The following is a 27,381-nucleotide window of genomic DNA, read 5'->3' on the forward strand; positions in this document are numbered from 1 at the left end:
GTGTTCTGAAAAAAAATGGAAAACAATGATTTTGCTAGAGTCACATGACGTGGAGGATAAGTAAGGTAAAAAGTTATGCTTTATTAGTGACTTGGAACTTTATCAAAACATTGGGCACCTATAGTATTTTTTTTACATGATAGACTAGAGTCAGATGTACTGTATACTGCCACCTGCAATCCAATGGCCCATAGTACTAATGCATTTGACTTACTAGTGGACCTAGAAGTGAATTTCTGCAATCATCTCTAATGGTTGGCACAAAAGTCATGACATGTGGGCCATGGTAAAGTTTTACTTTTCACTTTCATAATGCAATGTAAGCTGCAATTATTCTTAAGTACTAAATTAATATGTGGATCAACTCAAATATCATAATTAATTAGCCAAACATCTCATTATATTATATATAATTATATTGTTCCTCACAGATAGCATCCCAAACACCTTGAGCCTGCATATTTACCTTCATCAGGAGTGACCATTCGATGTAGTTGCTGCTCGTGACCACAGGGTAACGCACTATCACCATGGCCTCCTTCACGTGCTGCACAACGAGCTCGCGGTCGCCCTCATCATCGTTGCGGATCCTAGGACGCGGTGGTTTCATGGAGCGTCGAGGCAACTTGGAGCCAAAGCCTGACATGACGGATCAGGATCACATGGCTCTGAATACCAATTGTTAGCCCAGCTATCTTTGCTGAGCACACATGAGCACTCTCGAGTAGTTGGAAGCTAACACCCAAACGCACGTGAACATATACACACGAAGAAAGGTAGCAAGAGAATAGAGAATTTTTGTGCTGCTCTGCCTCATAGCTTTTCTGTTTTCTTCTCGTATTTAACTTGCAAACTAACACGGTTACATGCAAACATGCTGACTGAAACAGCCGACTCCAACACCACGATCCGTAGGACTCGCGCTATCTCACGACCTGGAACCGTGGCTCTAACATGACGCTAAACTCAACAGCCTCAACGTGAACTAGCACATTTCTAACTGCATGCACAATTATTACTAACACAAACATACACGTCTAGAACATGCATGTACTAGACCATGCAATGTGCACAACACGACTTGCTAAGACTCCATATCAAAATTAACTAACAGAGGCGGGACCGGCGGCGGGTGGTGGAGGAGGTGGTCGCCGTGAAGAGGAAGGTGGCAGTTGTGGCCGTTGTGGTCATCGCGGGGGACAATATGGATATAGGTGGGGAAGCAAATTCTATAGGATCCGGTCCAGAAAGATTCTTGTGAGATTCTATCTATATCGTTCATCTTGTGGTCCAATGGCTAGGTTGAAGAGTTGAGAGTATGAGTGGACACGTGTTATTACAAGAGAAGATCTTTTGTAGGATCGGATTCTATAGAATTTGTTTTCGTGGATAGGTGCCGTCAAGGTGGTTTTCCATTTGCTTATCTAACACCATCTCCAAAAGACAATTTCATTTACATTATCCACTCCGTTTTACATCCCCACATGCTGCATCCGCTCTACCTGGCCCTAGAGAAACAAAGAAAGCAGCCAGCCCTACGGCACCTTTGCATCCATAGAGCCAATCCTGTTGGCTCTAGCAAGCAACCATGCTCGGTAGGTCAGCAGCCGACTGAGCCACTAGGGTTTGAATGAGGTTTGGAATATGGGTGATTATCGGTGTATTCAGAACCAGGGGTCCCTAAGTCCCGAGACTAGGCCGGTCATCCGCCACATGTCACCACCCTGCAAGGTAAGAAGAAGCTAAGTCCCGGGAGAAGGTGCTCGGGGCCGCCGCCTCTGGTTCCCGAGCACCCTAGTTCCCCGATGATCCGCAGAGCCCAAATACCGGGAAGGAAGTGCTCGGGAGAGAGTGCTCGGGGCTGCACGTGGCAGCCCCCGAGGACTCGGTGCCCCGAAGGTTCGCGCAAGATCATTCGACGACCCGAAGGGTCCCGTCGTCAGGGTGTCATCCAGTCAAAGGCCCAATGCCGCATTTAATAGGCACGCGCGGCCTGACATCCTGACATCCTGACATTCTCAGCTGTCCACGCCCCAGTGTCAGACCCTGCCATGCACTGGCAGGGGGCGTGGGTCCATTAAATGCACGGGTCCCGTCCCGTTTCACCCGGGTGCCTCGGGATAACGTTGCCAGTATCGAAGCGCTCCGCCGGCCACCCTGCCCTAGTAGAAAGGCAAGACAGGGTGGGCACACCGGGCACCTCTGAGGCTGCCCGGTGGGCCCCCTTTATGGCGCCCGGAGGCTTCCACAGTGGCGGGTGGTCGGATGCGCGCCGCATTTCTCCACCGCCCCTGTCACTTCGCCAAGACGAAATGATGACGCCTTTCTCCGTGGCACCTGGGCATTCGCATCCCCTCTTTCCCATTCAGGATATGTTGAGGTCGGCGCGCCTATAAAAGGAAAGGATGGAGAACACGTAAAAAGAGAGACAAAAAGGTGTGGTGTGTGAAGAAGAGGACGCAGACGCTCAAACCCGCTCAAGCCAAGCTAGAACACGAGAGCCTCAAGCTCTCAGTGAGTGTCTCTCTCTTGTAATCAGATACATCCTTGAAGAATTCCCTTCAAGGGCAGATATAACACTCACACAGGAGTAGGGTGTTACGCTCCGTGCGGCCCGAACCTGTCTAAACCCCAGTGCACCCATTTTTCTCCCATCAGGGCGATCATCTCCCACCAGCCATTGCATTTGTTTCCGTTCCCGCTTATTTCCCAACAAGCTTATCCAGAATCATCCCCCCGGCCGAATCTCTAAAAAGGGGTCTCTCGGGATCCCTGCGACAGGAGTTCATCCTCCGACAGTGATGTTTGGGCTGGCTGGTTGTGTTTGGCCTATTGGCTACATTGTGATTTGTGAAATTCAATCTTAATTAAAAAATGGGGAATTCTCACTTAAAAAATAGGATACTGATAATATGGTTAGAAAAACAATAAAGTGGTTTTCGCCCTGTTTCCGTGTAGGTGTAAAAATAAAAAATAATTGGAAAAATATAAAAAATGATCGAAATGGGATTTATTAGAGTTTTTTTCATCCCTACCATGAGGCCACGTTGTCACGAACAACCACAGCTAATAAGAGCATTTTCAACAGACTAGCTAAATTTCACCCTCCATATCTTCATTTGGCTATCCACTTCAAAAGATTCCATCTCCATATTTCTATACACTCCAGCAGAATAGCTAAATCTCACTCTCCGTATCTCATTTATCTATACTCTATTCATATAGACTAGTTTTATCGAACAACTATTTTTTTTGAAATGACTAATTTTTTGCAACGGTTGTTTCTTGCAATGCATGTGGATAGGTGGTAGAGGAATTTATGATACGTGTGCTTGTGTGGTAACAGAATCTACCGTAATATAACCGTAATTACGATCCCACCATAGGCATGGTAATCGGAGTTAGATTCCATCACATGCATTGTAACCGGAGTTACGATTCCACCACAAAGCAGTTACGATCCCGCCATAGGCATGATAACCGGAGTTACGATCCCGCAAAAGGTATGGTAACTGGAGTTACGATCCCACCACAAAAGCAGTTACAATCCCGTCATAGTCATGATAACCGGAGTTACGATCCCGCCACAGGCATCATAACCAGAGTTACGATCCCACCAAAAAACAGTTAAATTTGGAGAATTTTTATTTAAAATTTGTAAGAGATTTTTAGTTGAAACTAATTAAAATGGGTTCTTTGTTATTTATTCTATAAGCACAAAAATCGGTATGATTTTAGAAGTTCTATAAAGTCACTTTTTGAATTTATGAAAGAAGAGAGAAAAAATGGAGTTTTGAAGCAAAAGCTAGTTGGCTTCTCTCTCGTCTATCTACAGGAATTTGGCGAGCGGGGAGGCGAACGCCAAGTTTGGCCAACGAGTGGAGCTGGATGGCGATGCTACATGGATGGCCAACCGTTTGGCTCTTCTGCTGGAGCCATGTTTTTCGGTCTTCTGGCCAATTTTAACAATAGCGAGCCGGATAGCTTTTCTGCTGGAGATACTCTAAATAATTCCAAACGAAATCAAGATGATCAGGGGCTAACAAACTGATTCCACACCCTTGCCCCCACCACCCATCCACATGTGCGGCCTCCGCAACCTCCCCACATTTTCCTCTAAAACCATCCACACCCACACGCCACACTTGTCGCCCTCACACGTCGACAGATCAGAATCCTCTACAACATTATAAGGGTATATTTGGCAGAGCTCCTAAAGCAATTTTTTAGTTAAAATCAGTAGAAGCTCTGCCAAGCAGTAGCTTTCAACTTTTAGCTTACCGAGTGGAATCCGTAGGAGTGATTCTCTTAAATAAACTAGAAGCTAGGAGCTGAAAAAAGCAACTTCTCGTGATTTGTTTCTAGCACAGAATTACTTTATTCATATATTTTATTTTAAAAAATCATTAAAGAATTATTTTTAACCATAAAATCACTTCCTCAAAAAATTACTTTAAAAAACTTACTCAAACAGACCTAATTTTACTCACATGTGAATTAAGAATCCATTAACCTTTAATACACTCTACATACATTACTACAGGATCCGTGTCCGACACCGGCACACCTGCTCTCCTGCCTCCGCAGTCACCCCAATCCCGTCACCCAACGCTCCCAACCCACGCGCTGCGATCAGCGCAGGTCGCGGTCTCCCCTGTCCTCCCCAAAATCCTTCCACTGTAGCCCGAGCCCGAGCGCCGCTGCTTCAAACCCAAACCGGCAATCCCCCATCACCTCCTCCCCTCGTCAAACTCCAGGCCCCAGCCGCCAGCCAGGTAGCCATGGGCAACCGCGCCTCGCGCCACCACCGCCACGCCGCCGACCAGCAGCCGGCCCCGCCGACCCAGCCCAAGCCACAGACTCCCCCGCCGCCGCAGCAGCAGCCGAAGCCGAAGCCCCAACCGGCTCCGGCGCCGGCGGCGGACGCGGGGGCGGTGGGGCGCGTGCTGGGGCGGCCTATGGAGGACGTGCGCGCGACCTACACCTTCGGCCGCGAGCTCGGCCGGGGCCAGTTCGGGGTCACCTACCTCGTCACGCACCGGGAGACGGGGCAGCGCTTCGCCTGCAAGTCCATCGCCACGCGGAAGCTCGTCCACCGCGACGACATCGAGGATGTGCGCCGGGAGGTGCAGATCATGCACCACCTCACGGGCCACCGCAACATCGTCGAGCTCCGCGGCGCCTACGAGGACAGGCACTCGGTCAACCTCGTCATGGAGCTCTGCGAGGGCGGGGAGCTCTTCGACCGCATCATCGCGAGGGGCCACTACACCGAGCGCGCCGCCGCCGCGCTCTGCCGCGAGATCGTCTCTGTCGTGCACAGCTGCTACTCCATGGGGGTTTTCCACCGGGATCTCAAGCCCGAGAACTTCCTGTTCCTCAACGACAAGGAGGACTCGCCGCTCAAGGCCACAGACTTCGGCCTCTCCGTCTTCTTTAAGCCCGGTGAGTGCTTGATTTTGGCTGCATCTGTTCTTCCCTATGGATCCTGTCGTGTGGGATTTTGAGAAGTTTGACTGGATGTGGATGTCCGTTTGACTTGACCGATTCGCTGGGTTTGACGGTTTCGAACCCAGCATTGCCAAAATTAGTGTCTAAATGGAGTTGGCATTATGTATATCTGTCGATTCTTATTGCTGTTGTTATTGTTAGTATTGGGATCCAGCTTAACTCCAAACTACTTGAACTCTAAGCTTATTCCAAAGGTGACATTGTGATGGCATTGTAGATTTGCATTGTTTACTCTTTAGGTGCTGCATTGTTTCCACCATTGGTCGTTAAATGAAGGAAGCATAGCATATCAAACTTGCGATAAATGCATGCACAGAATGGGAAATGACGCCCTAAGATTGTTGGATAAAAGTGGGATTATTCATTTTACAAATTGTTGGTAATGGTGGAGGATTTGTTGTGGGGCTTAGTCTGTTTTTCTATTTATGTTCTCTCTTTTGTTTTGAATTTTAGGAAGTGAAATGGCCTGTCATTTATTTGTATTCGTGGCATGAGCAAACTGAATGGGAATCTATTACGGACTATGCAGGGGAGATGTTTAAGGATCTTGTGGGAAGTGCATATTATGTTGCTCCTGAGGTGCTGAAACGGCACTATGGGGCAGAGGCTGACATATGGAGTGCTGGGGTTATTCTTTACATCCTTCTGTCTGGTGTTCCTCCTTTTTGGGCAGGTAATATTTTGTTACATCTTGTTTCAATCAGATTTTTTATGCTTCTATCTCTCTAACACAATTGTTTTTTTTTCCTTCACTTCATCCATTAATTTCTCCAGAGAATGAGGATGGCATATTTGATGCCATTTTGCGCGGTCACATTGATTTCTCTTCTGATCCTTGGCCTTCAATATCTAATGGTGCAAAGGATTTGGTTAAAAAGATGCTGCGGCAAGACCCAAAAGAGCGCCTGACTGCTGCAGAAATTTTGAGTAAGTCAACTGCTCTTTCTCTGTCATTGCATGTCTAACTGTGGAATCACGTTTCATAATGTGACGTTCTTATTTGTAGAGAAGAAACACTTATGTAGTCAGTTTGTAACAAAATGAGAGTAGTCACTCCTAGTTTCTTCCACATTTTCTGCTTTTTGATACAATGGTGCTAAAGCGCTGATAGTAGTTACAGTATTCCAGAAGGAAACTGCTGATTTTTCTCTCTTGTCAAAGACCTGTCTGCTTTCCACATGAACTGAATATTCATTTGTTTAGTATTTGTAAGTATAATTTATCGATCTAATATTGTGAGCATACAGACCATCCGTGGATTAGAGAAGATGGAGAGGCCCCAGATAAACCACTTGACATTACAGTCATTAGTAGAATGAAACAGTTCAGGGCAATGAACAAGCTTAAGAAAGTTGCATTGAAGGTGATTGGCTTGGACTCCAGAGGATTTATTCCTGCTGAAGGCTTGATTTTTGTTACCAGATAATTCTAACCTCTTCCTTCATGATAACCAGGTTGTTGCTGAGAACTTATCAGATGAAGAGATTATGGGCTTAAAAGAAATGTTCAGATCCCTGGATACAGATAACAGTGGGACAATTACTCTTGAAGAGCTAAGATCTGGTTTACCTAAACTTGGCACTAAAATTTCTGAATCAGAAATTAGACAATTGATGGAGGCGGTATGTTCATCCTCCAGGCCATGCTTCATTTTTTTTTTGCCTACATAATTTTTAGAGTATATTTTCTTTGTTCTTACATATTATTATCCCAATTCCGAAACCACATCTCCAATTTGGAAAATTGGAAACTATTGTCCAAGACTGCATTGGGCTCCACACAACCTTTTTTTCTCTTCGAAGAAAAGTTCACACAACTTTCTGATATTGTCTAATGAATGGAGAAAACAAGATGTCTGATGATCTGCATAGCCCTTGATTTGCACTTCTGGCGCCTCGCTCACACCAATGCGCGACTAAGGCTGTACTTTTATAGATATTAAAACATCTGGATGGGTTTTATCTCCCGTGAACTACCACCAACATTACACTCATTTGAAAGGAAAGATCGGATGGAAGGATTTGACTGTATCATGTGAAACGCCATAGATGCAGCAGACGTTTGCACATTGTTGGCATAATTGTTTTAGTACTTCCAGCACATTTCTTATTCACCTTTTTAACTCCCCAAACAGGCTGATGTTGATGGAAATGGGACCATTGATTACGCAGAGTTCATATCAGCCACAATGCACTTGAATAGATTGGAGAAGGAAGACCACATACTCAAGGCATTTGAATATTTTGATAAGGACCACAGCGGGTAAGTTCACTTTCAACTTTGCCTGAACTTGTTCTGCGAATCTTGAATGTTTTCATTCAGTTTGCTCATTGATTAAATTTTTCTGTGCAGATACATAACAGTAGATGAGTTGGAAGAAGCTCTGAAGAAGTATGATATGGGAGACGATAAAACAATTAAAGAAATCATTGCTGAAGTAGATACAGATCATGTGAGTATATATTTTACTGAGTTCAAGTAAAAGCTTAACTCTTTCAGCCTTTCAGGCATCGCAATTAATCCACTGAAGTAAACCACTTCACAGACATCAATTATGTGGGCATGTTACTTACTGTTGATTTTAACCACTTGACATGTTACTAGAATATAGAAATGCATTCTTATAGAAAGAGAAGACCAGAGATTTAATGTTGTGGGGGCTTGGGTGTTAAAACATGCTGATTCCAATATTTGTCATCTCTTGTGTATTATGCACTCATACCCATAGAAATGAGTTCACATTGGACAAATTTAACAAGATTAAACTGGTGATTGGAAATACATGGAGACTCAACCAATTTGCCGTACATAAATTTAGGGATGAATTAGCAAATTTCCGTAGTCTCTACCAACCTCCACTTGACCTACGTACATGCAGAATGCCAAATACTACTGATTGCTTTACTAAGTTAGAACTCGAAAGTTCAAACACAGGCCGCCTAGCTCACTTTATCACAGTGCTAGTGTTCCCCTTTTGTACAGGATGGAAGAATTAACTACCAGGAGTTTGTTGCCATGATGAGGAACAACAACCCTGAGATTGTTCCGAATCGGAGGCGCATGTTCTAACTGTCGTGTACAATTTCAATGAATACTGCTTAGTCATCTTCTCCTGGCCCCATTATCTTTCGGAAAAAGAGGCCTGATCATTTGAGATTCATATATCTGCAGCCCAGACCAGTTTGTACCCAAATGGGGGTGCATGATATAGCGACTCATACCTAGATGCTTTAATCATCATGGACCCTGGGTGGCAATGTTTCCTCCCATTGTATGCCTTGAGGTTGTTCTGCTGCTTATTTGTATCTTTCCTCACCTTTCAATTCAGCGCGTGTCCTCAATGAGATTATCATTTCAGTTGCTTTATCGAGCGTGTTGTGACTTGTATTCATGTGATTTCTTGTAAAACGGTTTTTCAATGATCAGATCAGGCAGTGTTGTATTATTCTGAATAACAGGATAAACATAGCACAGACGTGGTTCTGGATTGGCCCTCCATGAAATGCTGATCCATCCACGTCCTTCGTCTACCAAGTTTCTCTTTTTGGGGAAAGGTGAGCGGCCAAAGAATCATATGTTTGATTTTGACCTAGTTCGCCGAGACACAGTTTCCTCCAGTAAACACAGCATGACTCTTCACATTTCGCAGAAACGGAGGTAGGTAAATGAGTCTTTTTCCGCGAGCTGACACAATGATTCTTCACACTTCCTAGCGATGTGTTATGCTCGCATGTGAACCATTTCAACGGATTTTTTTTTTGGGGGGGGGGGGGGGGTTGGTTCTTTAACCCGTAGTGTAAACTTCGCCTACCAAATTTATTCATATGAAACTCAAGGACGAAACATGTTTAAAAAAAACTCAAGGACGAAAGTGACCAGTTTTTTTTTTCAAACTTAAAGGACCAACTTGGATTGGTCATCAACCCAGAAATATCTACAATTATTTTCAGTATACAAAATATATCGTGCTTCTAAAATTATTAGAAATAATGGAATTGATCTCATCAATGCAATAAATAAATAAATAAATTGAATGCTCACATCTTGGGAAAATTTTGCAATCGGTCTGTGGGTCTTTGGTTCACGACCAAGTTTCCTCGGAAAAGTCCAGGCAAGTTTGACAAAGCAAGGCTACTATTATATTCACATCACTTCTGTGGTTCACGCACCTCTTTAACCTCTAGGTTTTGCTTGTCACATATTCAAAATATAAATGTACAGAAGTTCATATAGCAAAATACGTACAATCAAAACATCATTTAATTAGAAAATGGGGATAGCACTATCAGAAATTTCACAGTGGTTTGTTAACTTCATGAAACATTATACATTCTCCACTACCAAGTATAAAATTTATGCATTTTACACTTGAGCCAACTTCAGAGCGTTCACATACTGAAATTTAATTAATTAGATGGGCTATCCACGCTGTATTTTTCACACACACAACAAAGAGAAAAGAATACTCCTTGTACATCCCGTTTCCACTGGGAACATCTGGCCAGTGAAATGAAACAAGGGTATGTAAAAAATTATTATTGTATATCTGTATAAATCATTACATTTAGGTCATCAGCAAGATGATATTAGACTCATATGAAAAGGGTATCAGAATCAGAAAAGGTTTATCTCTAGGCTACAAATATACAAGATACAAATAAAATGTACATGTATACAGAGTTTGTTCCATGTACTTAACACTTTGACAATGATATGTCTGGAGCAAACTGCAGGCTTGCAGTCGATCAACGAACAGAGACATTTTTCATCTTTCCCGATCTGTGCTTGACAAAGAAAGCAGCTAGCATACTTTTTGTGCTGAGTGGAGCCTTCTGAATTTGACGTCCTCTAGGGTTGTCAAAAGAACTAAATGATGACAAATGCCTGGTAGCGAGCTGATCCTGAAAATGCAAATCAGGCATTTCAATGTATAAATATGAAAGAACATAAACTTTCCTCAGATGGTTAAAAGACCTAAAGGATGTGGTGACTATCTGCAGGTTTTATGGCAGAAATAAAATTTGGCCTTTAATATTAAGCACAAGTTTCCACGATATTGTGGTTTACCTTCATTCCAACATTAACAATATCCGAGCTGGTCATGTTGGACTGCAGATGCTTTGGCAAGGGATATGCAGGTGATTCCTTACCTGAAACATAAGCAGTTTCAGAGTAAAAATTTTTTGAGCAAAAGTTTCAGATTAAGTATTTGCCGTCTACATATAGGCTATGCAAAAATCTGCCAAATGAAGATAAACTTAAAGCCAACCAAAGCAATTCAATACCGAGAAGGCGAAAACCACTTGATGAAGGCTTAGTAGCTTTTGTTTCTCCTAGGCTGCAAAAAGCAGATGGCGGCAGTGTTACACTGGAAGAAGTATAGCGGAACAAATTCCCATGTAGCAAAACTGAAACATAGACATGGCTGTCTTACGTGAATTCAGGCTGATGTGGTCTATTGGTTTTGGAGTTCTTCTCTGAAACCAAATGCCACTGAAGGGTCTTCGCTGAAGAGGAAAACGTTCTGTTTTAGTACACCAAGTACTTAATACCAAAATTACCAATGTTTCACAGAGGCAAGAAGCTGCACCGGAAGAATAAGGTCTAGGTGTTGAGTCAAAATCAGCGTCGAATTGCATCTCAGAAAAAGCCTGCATTCTTTTATTTCCAGCATCTAGCTCACAGAGAAGTTAAAAAATTAGGTGTTTATCATCTCCTTGACCGAGAATTGCATATTCATTCTACAAATCCCTACATGGTATGATGTAATGTTTGTGGTGTCTTCTGGCAGCCCCTGTCATCTGCTGTTGCCTAAGGCCTTCTTTATCCGTGTAAGTTTGGCAGGTGAGGACTTGCTAAACATTGAACAACAAGAATGTCAGCTTAACCCATGTTGCTATATAGGTACAAATTCCTGTGTTCAGACAGCAGTAGTACCTGGTTCAAGCATGCTACTTTCAACTCGAGGGTTGAGACTTCTGAAACCTGCTGTTCATACAGGTCTGTCAATTTGTAGGCGACTGTGCCGAGGTGGTCGACAGCATTGACCATGGCCCTGACAGCATAATCTTTCAAGTTGTCCAGCACCCTGATACCAAGAAGTACGAGAAAATGGATGAGACGATTCCTAAGTGGATGTGTTCCACTCCTGCACAATCATTATTTTGCAGAAAGTTCAGTGCCCTTTTGTTCTCCAGTACTATGGAGTCACTTTTGCTGCGCAGTCAGATACTCAGATGCACGCATCCATTACACTGCAACTCCACGGAGTATGTGGCAGTAGGCGCAGTGCAGATTTTAGAACCTCCTAACGACTCTCGCTAAGAAACCCCAAAATTTTTCTTCTGCACAACCCTGTCAGCTCAAGACAAACTTTCTTTATAGTGAGGGCTGAAGTCTGAACATTTAATCTCCACAACTGACAATTTTTTCCCAAAATCAATTGATGCACTTTGCATATGCTTCATTAAAACCTACTGTTCGTAGACGTGTACTAACGCCCAAATGAGAACAAACTAGAGTACCTAGCTAGAACGTTCAGGACAACATGTAACCAATGGCTGCTAGACGCATGAATTTTTGTTACCCAAATACTTGATTGCAGGGAATTCCCAGGAGGAAGAGACAAGAAGAGTCTCACGCACACTTGCTTCTGCTCGCTGTGGAGGTACGACTTCTCGCAGTACTCCGAGGCCGAGTAGAGTTGCGGCCGCAAGTTCTTGAGCTCCTGCACGCACGAGCAGCGATCGTCAGTACCAACCCAACCATGAACCGAGGACAGCAAGCTCACTTGGCCAGCAATCACGAGCCAACGGCTCCCGGGAAACCCGGATCCTTGCACACCAGTTCAGGCGAAAGGAAAAGGAAGCAGAGAAGATCGAGTGGCAGGATCTCCCGGCCGGATCCGGGCGGGGGGCGGCTAACCTGGAGCGCCTTGACGAAACTCTTGCTGCGCTCCATGGACGCCTCGTCGACGGTGGTGGGCGCAGGGCCCGCCCCGGCGGGATCAGCCCCAGCCCGTCCCGGCTCCTGCTGCATCGCCTCCCCTTCTTGCTCGGTGGGGAACGGGGCGGGGGAAGCGGAGAGGCCAAGGCACGTGAGGAGGAAGCAAGGAACAAGCAGCGATGCCTCTCGCTCGCTTCGCTTGCCCGGTGCAGGTACAGCGAGCGGCCTATTCTGGTAGTGCTCCTGGCCGCGTGGGAGCGGGAGTGGAGGCGGGTAGTGGGGTCGGCGCGGATGGCGACGGGGTGGTGGTTGCGGGTGTAACTTTAGGTTGAGTCAGTGGGGTGACGACTGACGACTGACGAGTGGCGGCAAGGTTTGATTGGCGGGTAGCGATGGATTAGGGAATCGATTGGAAGGTCGCTCACCCTGTCTGCTACCGCCTAGTCTCTCGTCGATTGCGTGCCTCGGCAGGTGGATCTTGATTCTTGCAGCCGTGAAGCTCCCGTGTCTCGTCACCAGGACGATTTCGTTCGTTCGTTCGGGCGTCCTTCTGTCATGATCACTGTTTAGAAAGATTTCAGATTTTTTTAAACACCGGTATCATTCGTAGACGTATTTACACATATCATGACGGGCACGTATTCATATATAAGGAACAAATATGAGATTTATGCTCTATTTATTTTAGCTTAGAATTATAATAATTAGTTTATAGATGATAAATTATAATAAATTAGATTGTGATAAGTTTGAGAGAAATAAGCTATGAGTTACTCCTCTGGTTACAAATATAGATCGTTTTAGTCTTCTCAACTATTTTTTAAATATAATTTATTCTCAAACTTCTATGCATTTTTTTCTCTTTTGTTCCTTTTTTACCCTTATTTAATAAATACTATCACTCTCACAAATGAATGCGTTATCTTTTCCAATGCAGAATAAACAAGGGGCAACAAGGTCATTCAATCTACTTTCTTAATCCTTGTGCATTAGTCTAAAACGACCTACATTTGCAATCGAAGTAAGTATTTAGCAACCTGGATTATTGGAGTTTAGATTGCTATTTTTAGATGGTAAAAATTTGCAATATTTTTAACTATTTTGAGTGATTTGTATATCTTTTGTGACACGTTTAATATTCAATCGGTCTTGCATAACATTTGTAAAATACAAAAATAAATAAATAAGTGTCAAAAGATAAATCATTCATGCATCCCGAGCTTTTGTTCATACAAATATACTCACAAACAAATTACTCTCTCCTAATAAATAAAACATTAGCAATATTATCCCGAAGGCATTCATGTCTCCCTCTTTATCTCCCAATTGACTTACACTCCCTTAAAATGAAGGCATTAATATGTAGTTTCCATCTCGATCACACCGGTTAAACTCTTCATCACCCAAAGCATTACTTCGAATGAAGTTATGAAAAGTCATGTATGCATGTATTATTTTAGTTTTCTTGCGTATAGGATAACTTGGTAAGTCCAACTTCCCCACTTCATCTTCAAAACACCAAATCAGCGATCAATTACATTACGAAGAGATGAATGCAAGTGGTCTAATACCTCCTTCTTGCCACTAGGACGCGAGCTATTTTGAAACTCCGGTAAATGGTACTTGGTCCCTTTGTATGGAGCTAGAAAACTAGTCAGTTTGGATAACCCGAGTCAACAAGGTAAATTTTTTCTACAAACATCAAAATACACCGTGAGACATATCTTCATTATTGAATCTAGTGAGATGATAACCAGACAAAATGTTACTATACCATGTAAAGGATGTGAAAACTGAGCAGCATATTTGCATAAAGCATCATTGAACACCCTCATGTCATGTACCGAACCCAGCCATCTCATCACAACAAAAGTGAACCTCATGTCAAAGTCACATATCGCCAACACATTTTGAGTAGAACATCCATACTAACCCACATGTTGAACCACCTTTGCTGAAGACACAACAACCGGTATATGAGTACCATCCATTACACCTATGTACTTATTGAAATGAGGCGTAAAACGAGAACCTAGCATACTTGGATGGATTGTCGTAAAGTTTGGATCTCTAGGTTTGACAATATCTACTGAGTGGAGGTAGACACTTTCCAACACTTCATTGAATTTCTTACTAATTGTTTCTTTTGACCTTATAAATTGATTCTTCACTTGAGTAAATGACCGAGGAGCCACAACAGTTCATAAAAACATGCTTAAAGCTTTAAAGGAGCTCATCTTGCTACTTGACTTCAAACCATAAGATGCCACCAACAAGTTATGCAACCTATCAAAAAGTGGTCTACTCATTCTAAACATGTCATAGCAATCTTTTAGAATATTAAGTGTTTTCATAACCCAATCATGACCCGAGAGAATAGGTTCAATTCTCTTTGACTTGTTCAAATAAGTTTCAATATAGTACATACCAAATGTGCATGTCATTGCTCCATATTGTTGCATCATATCAAGTTGATTGCGTTGAACCACAAATGTTTCATCCTCATCATCATCACTTGCATACAAGTCCATCTACATACATTGGAACAAATATTGTCATACAAAGGTTCAAGCAAAATATTACATAGCCAACACAAAGTAGATAAGTTCATGCAAACCAAATATTATCGCACAAAGGTCAAGCAAAATATTACATATCCAACACAAAGTAGATAAGTTTAGGTAAACCAAATATTATCAAACCCAAGCTACTAGTAGACTTCTACATCAAGTCTTTCTTTGTATACAACCTCTTCAACCAACCGAGCCTTCCTTCCTTGATGGTGAAGGTTTTGAACATATCACGGTGTCAAGGTTTCACAAATAGTTGGTAGCCATAAAATGCTCCACACTTCCTTCTTCTACCCTGCACTCCACAGCCAAGTCCATCACTTCTTTAATGGGATTATACCTAAATTCACCTTGCATCACCTTGTTGGCAATAGCATAGTTGTTCTTCAAAGTGGTATGAATGCCCTTCGTTATCTTAACCATGAGGTTCTTTGCTACCTTTTGTGGACTAATAGAAGTGCTACTTATACCTCGCTTCAATGGATTGCTAACATTTGAATTGCTCTCTAGTGAGCCATGTCCTGCATGCGTGTTACCAATCCCTTCTCTAGCAGCCCCTCCAATACCTTCTCCAACAACCTCACCAAGTATAGTAGAAGAAGAACCATCAATAGCAACAATGCCGAACATTTCGTTCATCAATTTTTCACACTCCGGTGGACCATGTTGCAGCTTCTTCTATTCTGAATGTCCTTGAAAAGAAGACAAGAAATCTTTAGTATCAATAATACATACAATGCACATGTTTCTTCAATACATATTTAGCAGCACATATTTGTTACCTTGGTGACTTTTTTCCAATAATTATCGCTTGCATAAACCGTACCTTTAGCATCATCCCATCCAAGGCCTATATCTTTGACCTGCTCCCTCTCTCTCCCTCACCCCCACGCTCTCTTCAACCGGCCAAGGCAAGGGAGCAGCTCCCCTCTCCCTCCCCTCAAGCTCTCTCTCTCTCTCTCTCTCTCTCTCTCTCTCTCTCTCTCTCTCTCTCTCCCCCTGAAATCCGTCTTCTAGAAGCCAAATTGAGGTATGTATGTGGTACTCACACGTTCCTTAGCTCCTAAGCTCCTCATCCATCCAATTCATTTTCATTTTCCCAAAGGATTTGAGCCGGTTTTGATGTCTTTTGGTGTTCTTGGTTGAAGCACGAGGAGTACCGGAGTTCTTCCTCTTCCCGAGCTTTTTCACCTTCCACTGACGGTCACCAACCTCGACTAAGCATCTTGGGTGAGTATACTAGGCTTCCATTGCAAGAATACGTGGTTTGGTTGGTTGAAATCTGAGTTTGGAGCTTCTTTTTTTAAAGTTGTGAAGCACCTCATGTTCTTGATCTTTGGAATGAATTTGAGGATTTTGGATAAGTTTTGAGCTAGGAAATTGAGTTGCTAGTTAGTGAGTGAGGTCTATACCCTATGAACTAGTGCAAAACCTTTTCTCCTTGGATCGAGGAAGCTCGCAAATGAAATTGACCATTTTCCCCCCCAAAAAGTCCTCTCTGCAGCAACCCGAATAGTCTGGGTTAAACCCAAAAGTTTCGGGTAGCCCAGGAAAACCCCTGTTGTTTTGTAGCAGGAAATCGTTAGGGTTTAGGGTGCATTTTGGGTCTAGAAACCTTTATATAGTTGTATGTCTGTCTATGTAGGATAGATTTAACATGCGAATCAAATCGACCGAGGAAAGTCATCAAGAAGTTCAAGTCTGCCCAACCCGGATATTCTGGGTTAATCCCGGAGGGTCCGGGTAGTTTGCGGTGCTTTTAATCGAGCGCCCTCGCTTGAAGTCTCACCGGATATTCTGGCCTAACTCGGAGGTTTCGAACTCAACCCAGAACTTCCGAGTTAATCCAAAAATGGCTAACTGAGAACCCATGTCCGGAGTACACCCCAGAGGTTTCAGAACCTGGACGTTCTGAGTTCAACCTGGAATCTTCAGCCTCCTATTAGTTTTCTGGAGTTGTTTAGATCACAAAGTTTGTTATTCTTTCACATATCTTGCACTCTTAGCATGTTGTTATGCATATTGTACCATATATTGTTGTACCTCATTCATGCTCATCATTGCATGCTTTATTCTTTAGTGAATGAAGAACCGGAGTGTGACATGAGCGTGGGGGAATGTGACGCCAATCTACCAGAATTCTGCGAGTGTTATGTATTTAGCATTAGGCGGTCATCAGAGCAGTAAAGCAAGCATCTAAGCATACTCTTCCCAGTACTTTGGATCAATGTGTCTATTGTGATAAACTATACTTTATATATGTTTGTATGGGAATGAGTCGAGTGTCAGATTGATATGGGTAGAACCTATGTTGATGCATTATCTTTCCCTTTATGCTAGTAACATGTATCCTTGTAGCTTTGATAATATTGTTGGTGTCTAACTTAAGAGTCGCTTGAAATGCTTAGAAATGCATAGATCTTTCGGTAGAAGTCAAGTGGTGGTTCAACCCCCATTCACGAGCTTACGGCTTACTTGTTCACAAAGGATACGGCTAAGATGCCAGGATGTTGGAGTGTGAGGTATGTAACAACCTAAATTCTTAAAATAAAAAAAAATTAAAACTTTTTCAAAGAAGATATAAGAGTTTTTTAAAAACTAAACAAAATTCTTAAGTGTTTATGTGTATCATTATGCATATACACATATATGTGAGTATGTGTGTTATATGTATAAATACATATATACATTGAGGGATATTTTCTTATAAAAGAATATTTATAGATATATATATATATATATATGTATGTATATATATTTGATTGCTTGATGATCGTTGATTGATTGATCATGTGAGCTAATATAAGTATATATATATATAGTATATATGTTGTATAAGTATTTATATACATGTGCATATACATGAGAAAAATAGACAAGAAAAATAGAAAAGTTGCCCTAGGCCGATACAGTCCAGCCCATCTCTCCCTCTCCTCTCTTCTTTTTTCTCTAGGCCGCGTCCCAACCTATTAGCTGATTGAGCCCCACACGTCAGGTCAGTGGCGAAGCTAGAGGAAAATAAAGGGGGGTGCACCACTTCATAGGCTTGGCATGTTAGCTGGCTACTGGGCTTGTCATGCTGGACAGTTGGGCCTGTGGGTGCATGATTTTGGGTCATAGGGGGTGCATGTATGATGAAAATGGGATAGAAACAACTGAATTTTTATTTTGACTTGGGTGCATCTAAAATTAGGTAAACATATAAAAATAGTTTTCATAATGTTTATAGTATTTTTTTAATGTTATATAACTCAAATAAATGTTTGATAATTCTGCTGAATGTTTCCTTCCTATAGTTTAAATAATGTTTTCTAGGATAAAAATAATTCCACAAATAGTATAAAATCTGAAATAGTTTTAGTACTGTTTAATAATGTTTCTATAATGCTATTTAATTATGTTTACTATTTTATATGGATTAATAATTAAATTAAATGCTAATAAATTATAGAAAATTCTTAGCAACATATAGTTAATCTTTTTAGTTATGTTTTAATCATTTGAAAATTATAACTTGATAACTGTAGCTCTATTTTGACCTGTTCTTTCGTCGGATTGTCCGAAAAAACGTGATCTTGTATGTGATGATGTTAGTCATGTGACATTTGGTTCTTTTTGGATCTTGGTGTTTATGTGTTGCCTTTTCGCTTATTTTTGCAAGTAGACGACAACATTCCGAAAGAGCTAGAAGGACTTCAAGACCAATACTTCACTGAAGACCTAACTGAGTCGAGTGAAGACAAGTTGTGTTCTTGATCATATTTATCTCAGTTTTACAAATGTTTTGTTTTACAAACATGCGTGCTAATAATATATTGAGAATATCTAGAGTTAGGCTTTACTCTAGTTTTTCATTATCATCTTTATCGTCTTAGTATGATTTTGGGTTATAGAAGGGTAGATGACGCTTAGCCTTGCTTCGGGATGGTAATCATGATAATTATTTCACGAACTTGATAATGATCATATGCAACAATGATAAAATATGATGAAATAATTTTTGTAGCAACATGGTATATGGATTTGAGCAGGTGGTGTGATGAGATGTATGGTTGGAAAAGTGGTAGTCTTGCTCAAATCTAAAGACTGGTTTATAGGGTGACCTTTCTGTGTTTACAGTACAACCACAAACATGATATGGGACAGGCTTGACCAAGTAATTTGCTTACTCTCAGCATAATGTAGACCTGGCGGAAGAGCGATGAATGGACAATGTATTGGGATCTGAAAGGCTCAAGAGAGGGCTTCCATTGTTGAGGTGGAATCACGCGATAGTGAAACCTTAGCAGGTAGACATATGCTGAAAGGGGGTATTGTAAAGGCTTTGTAGTGATCTCCTGGCCACACACCTTAGGTAGTGTGCAGTGTGCCTGATCAGCACATGCACAATGGAGACTTAGTCACCTGCTTGTGGGTGATGAAATCACGACTTGTAGGTAATGTACAATCTCTGCAGAGTTAAAAACTGAATATTCAGCCGCCCTCATGGTCATGAGTGGTATAGAAAACCTAACATGATTATAACTTGATGATTTTGTTAGTGTGGTCAATTATGGTGGTGGGAACCCTAGTTGAGGTGTAGGTCAATCATGATGGTGGGAATCACGACTAAGGTAGTTTGTCTGTAGTTCAACTTTGGCGGTGGGAGCCATGGTTGTGGTGTTTGCTGTTCAACCTTGGTGGTTAGAACTTTGGCTAAGGTGGTCAATTGGTTAGATCAAGATGGATAGAATCTTGAGGTGGTTTGCTATTCATTTAATTGCTATTGCTTTTCAAATGTTTTTACTTAAATATTGTTTTATGCGAAAGAGCCATTTATCCTTATCCTTGTTAAAGCCTTCATTTGCATAATATTCCTTTACAACTTGTTGTGTATGATATATGCTCACACTTGCTATCACCAAACACTCAGTTGGATAAGAATTGGAAGACTTCATGGAGGATGTATTCTAGGGAGGTGTTCTACATCAATTTTCCCTGTGGAGTTATTGGTAAAGATAAAGACAACACTTAGGATCCGCTACAAAGTTTATTTGGTTCTTCGACCTTTGGAGGTCTTTTGTAAGATGATTTGTCAATTAATGTACGGATATTGTAATGATTATTATTAATGAAGTCACTATGTGCTGGGATTGATTTCTGGGCTTAGAACATAGATGAGATTGGTTTTTTTGTTGGACTGGTCTCGACAGGATGAGGTGAGATGTGGGCAGTGCTAGGGTAGGTCAGGAAAGGAACTCGGATGCGATAGACTGCTTGCATCGGCTAAGCACCGTCTGTCAGTGCCATTGGCTTTATCACTTCCCGTACTCAGAACATGTTGATCTAATGGTAAGGTAAGCCTAGTACCATACGTCATGCTGACACTTGCTTTGCGGCCCTATGACACATATGAAAAAGAATAAGGAGAAACAAGGTGGTGGGGAACCAGAAGTGTCCGAAACACACTTGCGGTAACCCCAGTATCATAGGGCATGTGCCAGTGGGTAGTTCCGGGTATGAGAAAGGTTGTCTCGGGGGCCAAAAGGATGGACCCGGGGCGTGTGGGTAAAGGAGTATCCCCCTATAGGATGTAAAATCAATTTGAATTACCGCGCTCTCGACCATGAGCTTGTTTTTGTCCATCCACATCGGTCGTAGAGTCACGATTGTGGATTAGTGTGGTTGAGGTGGTTCTGTTCAGTTATGCTAATATGTTTCTAATTACTTACATGTTCATGATGTTTGTTACATGGTTACACGAATATTGTGTTTAGAGTTGCAGTCGAGACATGGTTCAGTTGTGAAGCTAGCTTAACGAATGCGGTAGACTTGCAAGCACAATGAAAAAGCAGCAATATGGGAGTTTGACTTGGTTCCCAAATGGTTACCACCAAGCCATCTAATGCTAAGCAAAGCCACTTTATAAACCACTTTTACAAATTTCATGATCAAGATCTCAGCCTTGAAATTTAAGGACCAGATATGTGATTTATTCTAAAATAAGTATATCATAATTGATATGCCACTGGTGTTTCATGCTAACAGTAAAACAAGAACAAAGCAAAACTTTGTAGTATAGTAAAGGAACAAAATTATCACCAAAGCCTTGTTTGTGAATCATGATTATAAAATGGGGGAAATTTGTGTGTGTGCCATTGAGAGTCGTACTTAAAATGTAGCTATAGAGTGACACAAATCCATGAATTCCACGAGTGGCACATTCGCAAATTTCAGTGAAATGAACACAAATAGAGAGTTTGGAACGGCCGACGAGCACAAAACACACACAAACATCCAAAACAAAGAAATAAGTAAAAAAATAGAAGAATACAAAAGGAATGCATCTGTATATAGGGCATTGAAAAAACACATAAAAACTTTCAATACAGTTGTTTGGTTGATCTTCACTCAATTACATGTGTTTCCTACACCCATTCTTGTCGCTCAAACATTATTAAAGTACAAGTTCCTGCATATTTGCATCCTACACATTTCTACTGAAATTCCTTGGAATCAAACATGGCCTTATATAAGATTTGGTTCATCCATGTTAATGGGAACAATTAAAGATACAAATTAAGTACTAGAAATAGACAATGAGGATGTGGTAAATTTGAATCAGGGTTGGCATTGAACAAGTTGTACTCAAATTTCTCAATTTCATCATCAACTCTAACGATAGGTAGTTGTCGGTGACATGGGAACCAGGGGCCCCCGAATCCCAAGGCCAGGACAGCAGAATGCCACGTGGCACCTTCCCTCGGGGACCATCTCCCTGAGGCCCGTGAAGACCCAGTTCCGGGAGGGGTGCTCTGGGCCATGAACAGTGGTCCCCGAGTACCCGTAGTTCCCCAAAGACCCGAGAAGACCCAGTTCCAGGAGAGGTGCTCGGGGCCATGAATAGTGGTCCCCGAGTACCCGGAGTTCCCTGAGGACCCGATAAGAGCCAGTTTCGGGAGGGGTGCTTGGGGCCATGAACAGTGGTCCCCGAGTACCCGGAGTCCCCCGAGGATCGAGAAGAGATATATCTGGGAGAGGGCGCTCGGGGAGATGAACAGTAGTCCCCGAGCACCTGTAGTTCCCCAAGGACCTGAGAAGCCCCTTGCCGGTGGATCCCACAAGGGATCAGCGGTGAGGTGTCAATTGGTGAGAGGCCCGATACTGCATTTAAGAGGAAGCATGGCCTGTCACTTCCAACCACTCCCCCCACGCCTGTCGTACTGAGTACATCAGTCCTTGCCACCGCCTGGCAGGAATGCGTGGGGACATTTAATGCGACGGGTCCCATCACACGTCACCCTGCGAGGCCCATAAGGGGAACGGCTCGGAGATATCATTGCTGGGCACGAGGCATATCGCCTGCCGCTTGCTGTGTCAGACCTGCTCTGACCGAGCGGGCATGCGGGGTTGTTCGGCGGTTGCCCGGTGGGCCCCCCACTGCACCTGCTAAAGTTGGCGTGATGGGCGACAGGACCGAACGAGGGCGCATTTTCAACCCCCTATAATATCAAACTGCAGCCCCATGATGATTGCTTTCCATTTATGGCTCATGGGAACTCGTGCCCTCCTTTCTGGATACTCCAAGCCTCCCCCGACGGGATAAAAGGGGGGTGCACTTCAGAGAAGAACATGTCAAACAAGTTTCGGGCGAGCACAGCACACAAGTTTGAGAAGCGGAGCAGAGGTTCACCAAGCTCGAAGCAAGACCAAAGCTCTAGACTTAGACAAAAAACCTTGTAACACAAGACATCCAGAGAGAGGCATTCCCAGAGCATTAATAACATACACAAGGAGTAGGATATTACGCTCCATGCGGCCCGAACCTGTCTAAAATCCCTTGAGCATTTACTCCCACTAGTAGACGATAATCCATCCCGCCTACATCTCACATATTCGCATTAAATCCACGTACGAGGTAGATTCAGAATCATCCACCCGGCCGAATCTCAAAGGGAGCCCCTTAGGATCCCCGCTTGCGGAGTTCATCATCCGATAGTAGTATAAAACTATCATATTAGTATCATATATGTATCTAGATCCCCTAGAGTTTTCTGTATTCTCGGAGTATACGTCTGTGCCCAGGAAAGGATTCCCTAGACGTAAGGAAACTGCCCGCAGGTAACAGGGTATCTAACATATATGGGAGTTTATCTCTAAGGATATTAGAGTCCTACTCAGGAAGGAGTCTAGAAGCCACACGATAACCCCCATACAGAGACAGGGGATCATGCGGGGGAAAAGTTCATTGAAGTCCAACAAACAAGCCCTAAGCTTACAAGAGCCTCAAGCCTTCGACCCTTCTGTAATTGCGATCTACATCAATATCTCACCGAGACTACAAGCAATGAACTCTTGACTAGGTTTAGATCCATCTAGGCTAGCTAAAACCCCTCTTGTAATACTATCTCGACGATAAATACCAAACCATAGGACGTAGGGAAATTATCCTTCGGAAGACCTAAACCTGTATAAATCTCTCTATGTGATGTGTGATCCCCTACATCCTTCACCTATTCATAATATCAACAATTCATAAATCATCGATAGCTTGTGTTGTCCATGGGGATAATGACCAAAGGTGCTAAATCATCGACACACAACATGTCTCTAGCTCAATCCAAGTATGCACCGAGAACTGGCTTCTTGGATGAGGGGTTCTACAACAACTTTAACCTCTTAATCAACAAGGAACCGGTGGTCGACTGGGTGGACCTTGATGGCTACCTTACTGGCGATGACTCCAGCGATGAGGTAAGTCATTTTATGGATCAATGTGCTAGAGAATATGGCACCAGGATTGAATCACCTGATGACCAAGAAGATCGTGCAAGTGACGTAATTCGCAAGTCAGGATCTTCCCTTGTGGCCTCTGACAATATGGATTATTGAAGTACCTACCCGAAGGTCTCACCCGATGATAAATCCATGATGGATCTGGACTCATCCTCTACTTAAGATTACCCCTGAGAAGTCTTCATCATCGGAGACACGGGCGCCACTCCTTCCAATCATGATGATGATCCCGCAAACACTCAGGACCCCACTGACCTGGATGCAAGAAACAACAACTAGACTCTTTTGATGACAACTACTCCAGTCCAAAATCCCAGCAGGATCCAGGACCTCGTGTCTCCTGACCATCATCTGGGAACTCATCGCTTCATATCTGCGGTGGCTTAGAGCCTCCTCCTTCTACAAGAGACCCTACGACAACCCCTTACTACATATCTGACTACCCCTGACGGCAAGGATTAAATCAACTTGATGACCAACATGACCAAAGAAGCTATGTTTCAGGCTGAGAATTCTCATCAAGCAATAGATGTGAATAGCTCTAACCAGGTGAAGTCTCGCGCTGATCCTTCTCACGATGATTTAGATCCAGAGAGACGCAACCCTAGGAATAAGATAGTCTGGGAAGATAATCGATAAAAAAATCATAACCACCAGAAGATCTCGCAGATCAGGAACCATCCCATTAATGATCTATGTGAAGTCATTAAATAGCGAAGACGCTTGAGGACCCCCGAGGAGCAGTCAACTTCTCCTCAATGACCAAACCAGAGGTCATTTTGATGTTGCTCGAGCAGAAGTCATGACTGATCTCCGACCCTAATAGGTAGAGCTCCTATGACTACCCGGATTGATTAGAGTGCCATCAATGGGTGCTAGGTTTTCTCCCAAGATCTACAGAGGGTTAATTGGCTAGCTCGATTCCGACCAGGTCGATCGAGAAGTACAACAGGATCGCCAACCCTGTTGTGTTTCTCCAGATCTACACTACATGCATCCAAGCAGCTGGCGAGGATGAAAAGATGATGGCTAACTACCTCCCCACAACCCTTGAGGGGTCGACCAGGACTTGGCGAACCAATCTAATGCTAGAGATGATCTACTCGTGGGAGCAGCTTTGTGACTTGTTCCGAGAAAACTTCCATGGCACGTACATTCGCTCAAATAAAAAGAACAACTTTTTTAGTGTAATACAAATGTAGAAGGAAACATTGCACGAGTTCATCTCACACTTCAGCAATACCTAGAATACCATCATGAAGATAGACGATTATGACGTCGTCCGAGCATTTACCCAAGGGGTCAAGAGTCGTTGATGCGTTCAGGACGTCACCAAGAAGTAGCCTGAGATGGTCAAGAAAATCATGAAGATCATAGACAAAAAAGCTAATGCCGAAGTGGTGCTCCTATTAATCAAGGAAAGGAATTATAGCATCAAACGCCCCCAACCCAGACTAAAGGATGACTTAGCAAAGAGCAAGCATAAGAAGAACTTTAAAGGAGGTAAGGGCAAGAAAACTAAAACTGACAAAATTTAGGAAGATCTTTCTAACAAGCATCTCGGAGCAATGGCTTTCAGCCAGGCATGAACGAACGCTCCAACAAGCCCTAGTACAACTTCCACCAGACCGACGACCACAGCCTCTTCCAACACTGCATCTACCTAAAACTAGTCAAGGTTGAGGTAGACAAGGCTAAGAAGAAGAAGACCCAAGTCATGACCCAGAGCAGGGACACTAGCTGCAGCAGCAACGATGACTCGGACCCGATGTCCTACTAGGAGGGAGATAGAACTGTCGACCACATGTTCGGTGGCTCCACGTCCTATGAGTCCAAACGACACTACAAAATGGTGGCCCAAGAAATCCTAGTAGTGATCCCCAAGAGTCGTCAGGCCATTGGGTCAAACATCAAGATTTCTTTCGGCTAAGACGACTGCCAACAGGTGTGTGAAGACGCCGAGCATGATGATAATGTTGGGGATGAGATGGATGAGCTCGATGGTGTAAAAGCTGAGCTCAGAGAGGAAGAAGCTGGAAGGGGGGAAACAAAAGCCGCAATGGAAGAAGTCAAGAAATGCGACAACCTAGGTAGTGTCTAAGCTGGGGATCTCTCCGCCGGTGCTCAGGCAATCAAGGTGCATGAAGGAATGATCTTGTCATGCTCTGACTAGACTAGGACCTCTTCTGAAACATCTGATGCCGCCCATAATGGAATCATGGCCTTGGAGGTGCCAGCGGTGGAACTCTCTGGCCTGTCAATCTTCTTACAGCCCATGATGCTCGGAGGATGCAAACGACGAGGCTAGGGTTTTGGTGGTGGTTGCATGTGCAAAGTAGGAGGCGGGAGACAATATGGCTTGAGGAAAATGATGATGGAGGAAGTAAACGTCGTATGATTGCCTCGGTTTCCTTTTATACAAGGGCAGTGAGGCTCTGAATAGTTCTTCAACTAGCATGGTAACGGTTCCAAGTACAAATTGGGGCCACGATTTCCTATGCTAATATCTCATCGCATTCAATGCTTGGAATCTCTTTCGACACATACGAGAGCAGTTGGAATAGTATCCCAGAGAAACCGGACATAGTACCTCGTCACGCGTGCATAGTTTCCAAATGTCATCATGATTCTTTGCCAGAGAAAGATTCTTTTCACCACTATGCAAAATCTCCGTTGCAACGGTTCAAATTTCAAATCTGGTTAGCGATGAGTCTTTTCTCCCCCATCTTTTCAAATGGTTGGAATGATATTTTTTTGATGACTCGGAATTCCTACTCGGATGAAATACCAGCTTGGGGACTCACATGAGTACTTAGAGGTATTTGAAATCATGACTAGATGGCCCGAGAACTCCCAAATCTCGGTTAGATGTATGTGGTAAGTATGTTAAGTGCTAGAGCTAACTGCAACAACGATCGATGCTTAAGCGACGAAAGCGATCTATGGTGTCCGAGTTACTCTCCTGACCTACCCAAGGGAACTCCACATCCGAGTAGGAGAAACACCCCTAACACCACCCACATCTCACCACTCATCCAATCAACACCATCAACCCATCATTGTGATCTTGTGCAAGTAATTAAAGCCCGTGCTCACAAACGATGAAATATTTCACCGCTCGACTTCTACCAAGGACCTAAGCACTTTCTAAGCATCACGAATAACATTTTAAGTTAGACAACATCATATTAAACTTAGGCTACAAAGATACAAATCAACAATTATTCATGATAGGAGAATTAGTGCATCAACATAGGTTATATCCATCATAAATCCGACTTCGACTCGAATACATGCATAACGTATATAAAGCATATTTATCACATTAGACACATATGAATAGGAGAAATATGCTTAGATGCTTACCTTGCTGCTCAGGTGACCATCTAATGCTACCCGTGCAACACTCATATAAATCGGGGAGATTGACGTCGTCTTCAACCACGCCCGCGTCACGCATCAGTTCTTCACTCACTAAAGAAGAACATATGCAATGATGAGCATGAATGAAGTGCAACAATGTATGCTACAATATGTAACAACATACTAAAAGTGTAAGACATGCGAAGAATTAACAAAC

At 43.0% G+C, this 27,381-nt stretch overlaps 3 protein-coding genes across 3 annotated transcripts in view; 2 read left to right on the plus strand and 1 right to left on the minus strand.

Moving 5' to 3' along the window:
- Nucleotides 1-5,362, plus strand: part of LOC133907870 (replication factor A protein 1-like) — an 86,481-nt gene extending 81,119 nt beyond the window's left edge. Inside the window, exon 19 of the mRNA XM_062350000.1 lies at nucleotides 5,352-5,362. The gene's annotated coding sequence lies outside the window, so the exon portion shown is untranslated. The remainder of the gene's footprint in view (nucleotides 1-5,351) is intronic.
- Nucleotides 4,563-8,956, plus strand: LOC133907964 (calcium-dependent protein kinase 1). Its single transcript, XM_062350108.1, has 8 exons — nucleotides 4,563-5,445; nucleotides 6,041-6,184; nucleotides 6,286-6,438; nucleotides 6,759-6,874; nucleotides 6,966-7,133; nucleotides 7,646-7,773; nucleotides 7,864-7,963; nucleotides 8,494-8,956. Exons 1-8 carry the CDS (start codon nucleotides 4,782-4,784, stop codon nucleotides 8,578-8,580), a joined length of 1,560 nt encoding a protein of 519 aa, XP_062206092.1. The 5' UTR covers nucleotides 4,563-4,781; the 3' UTR covers nucleotides 8,581-8,956.
- A 1,078-nt stretch (nucleotides 8,957-10,034) lies between these two features.
- On the minus strand, nucleotides 10,035-12,729 carry LOC133907974 (probable protein ABIL1). Its single transcript, XM_062350119.1, has 9 exons — nucleotides 12,436-12,729; nucleotides 12,156-12,238; nucleotides 11,449-11,599; nucleotides 11,267-11,366; nucleotides 11,102-11,185; nucleotides 10,946-11,018; nucleotides 10,797-10,849; nucleotides 10,579-10,661; nucleotides 10,035-10,412 (listed from the first exon to the last, which is right to left on the minus strand). Exons 1-9 carry the CDS (start codon nucleotides 12,547-12,549, stop codon nucleotides 10,257-10,259), a joined length of 897 nt encoding a protein of 298 aa, XP_062206103.1. The 5' UTR covers nucleotides 12,550-12,729; the 3' UTR covers nucleotides 10,035-10,256.
- Between the last annotated feature and the right edge of the window lie 14,652 nt (nucleotides 12,730-27,381).

This window comes from Phragmites australis, chromosome 2 (genome assembly GCF_958298935.1).
Source record: "Phragmites australis chromosome 2, lpPhrAust1.1, whole genome shotgun sequence".
Lineage (NCBI taxonomy): Eukaryota > Viridiplantae > Streptophyta > Magnoliopsida > Poales > Poaceae > Phragmites > Phragmites australis.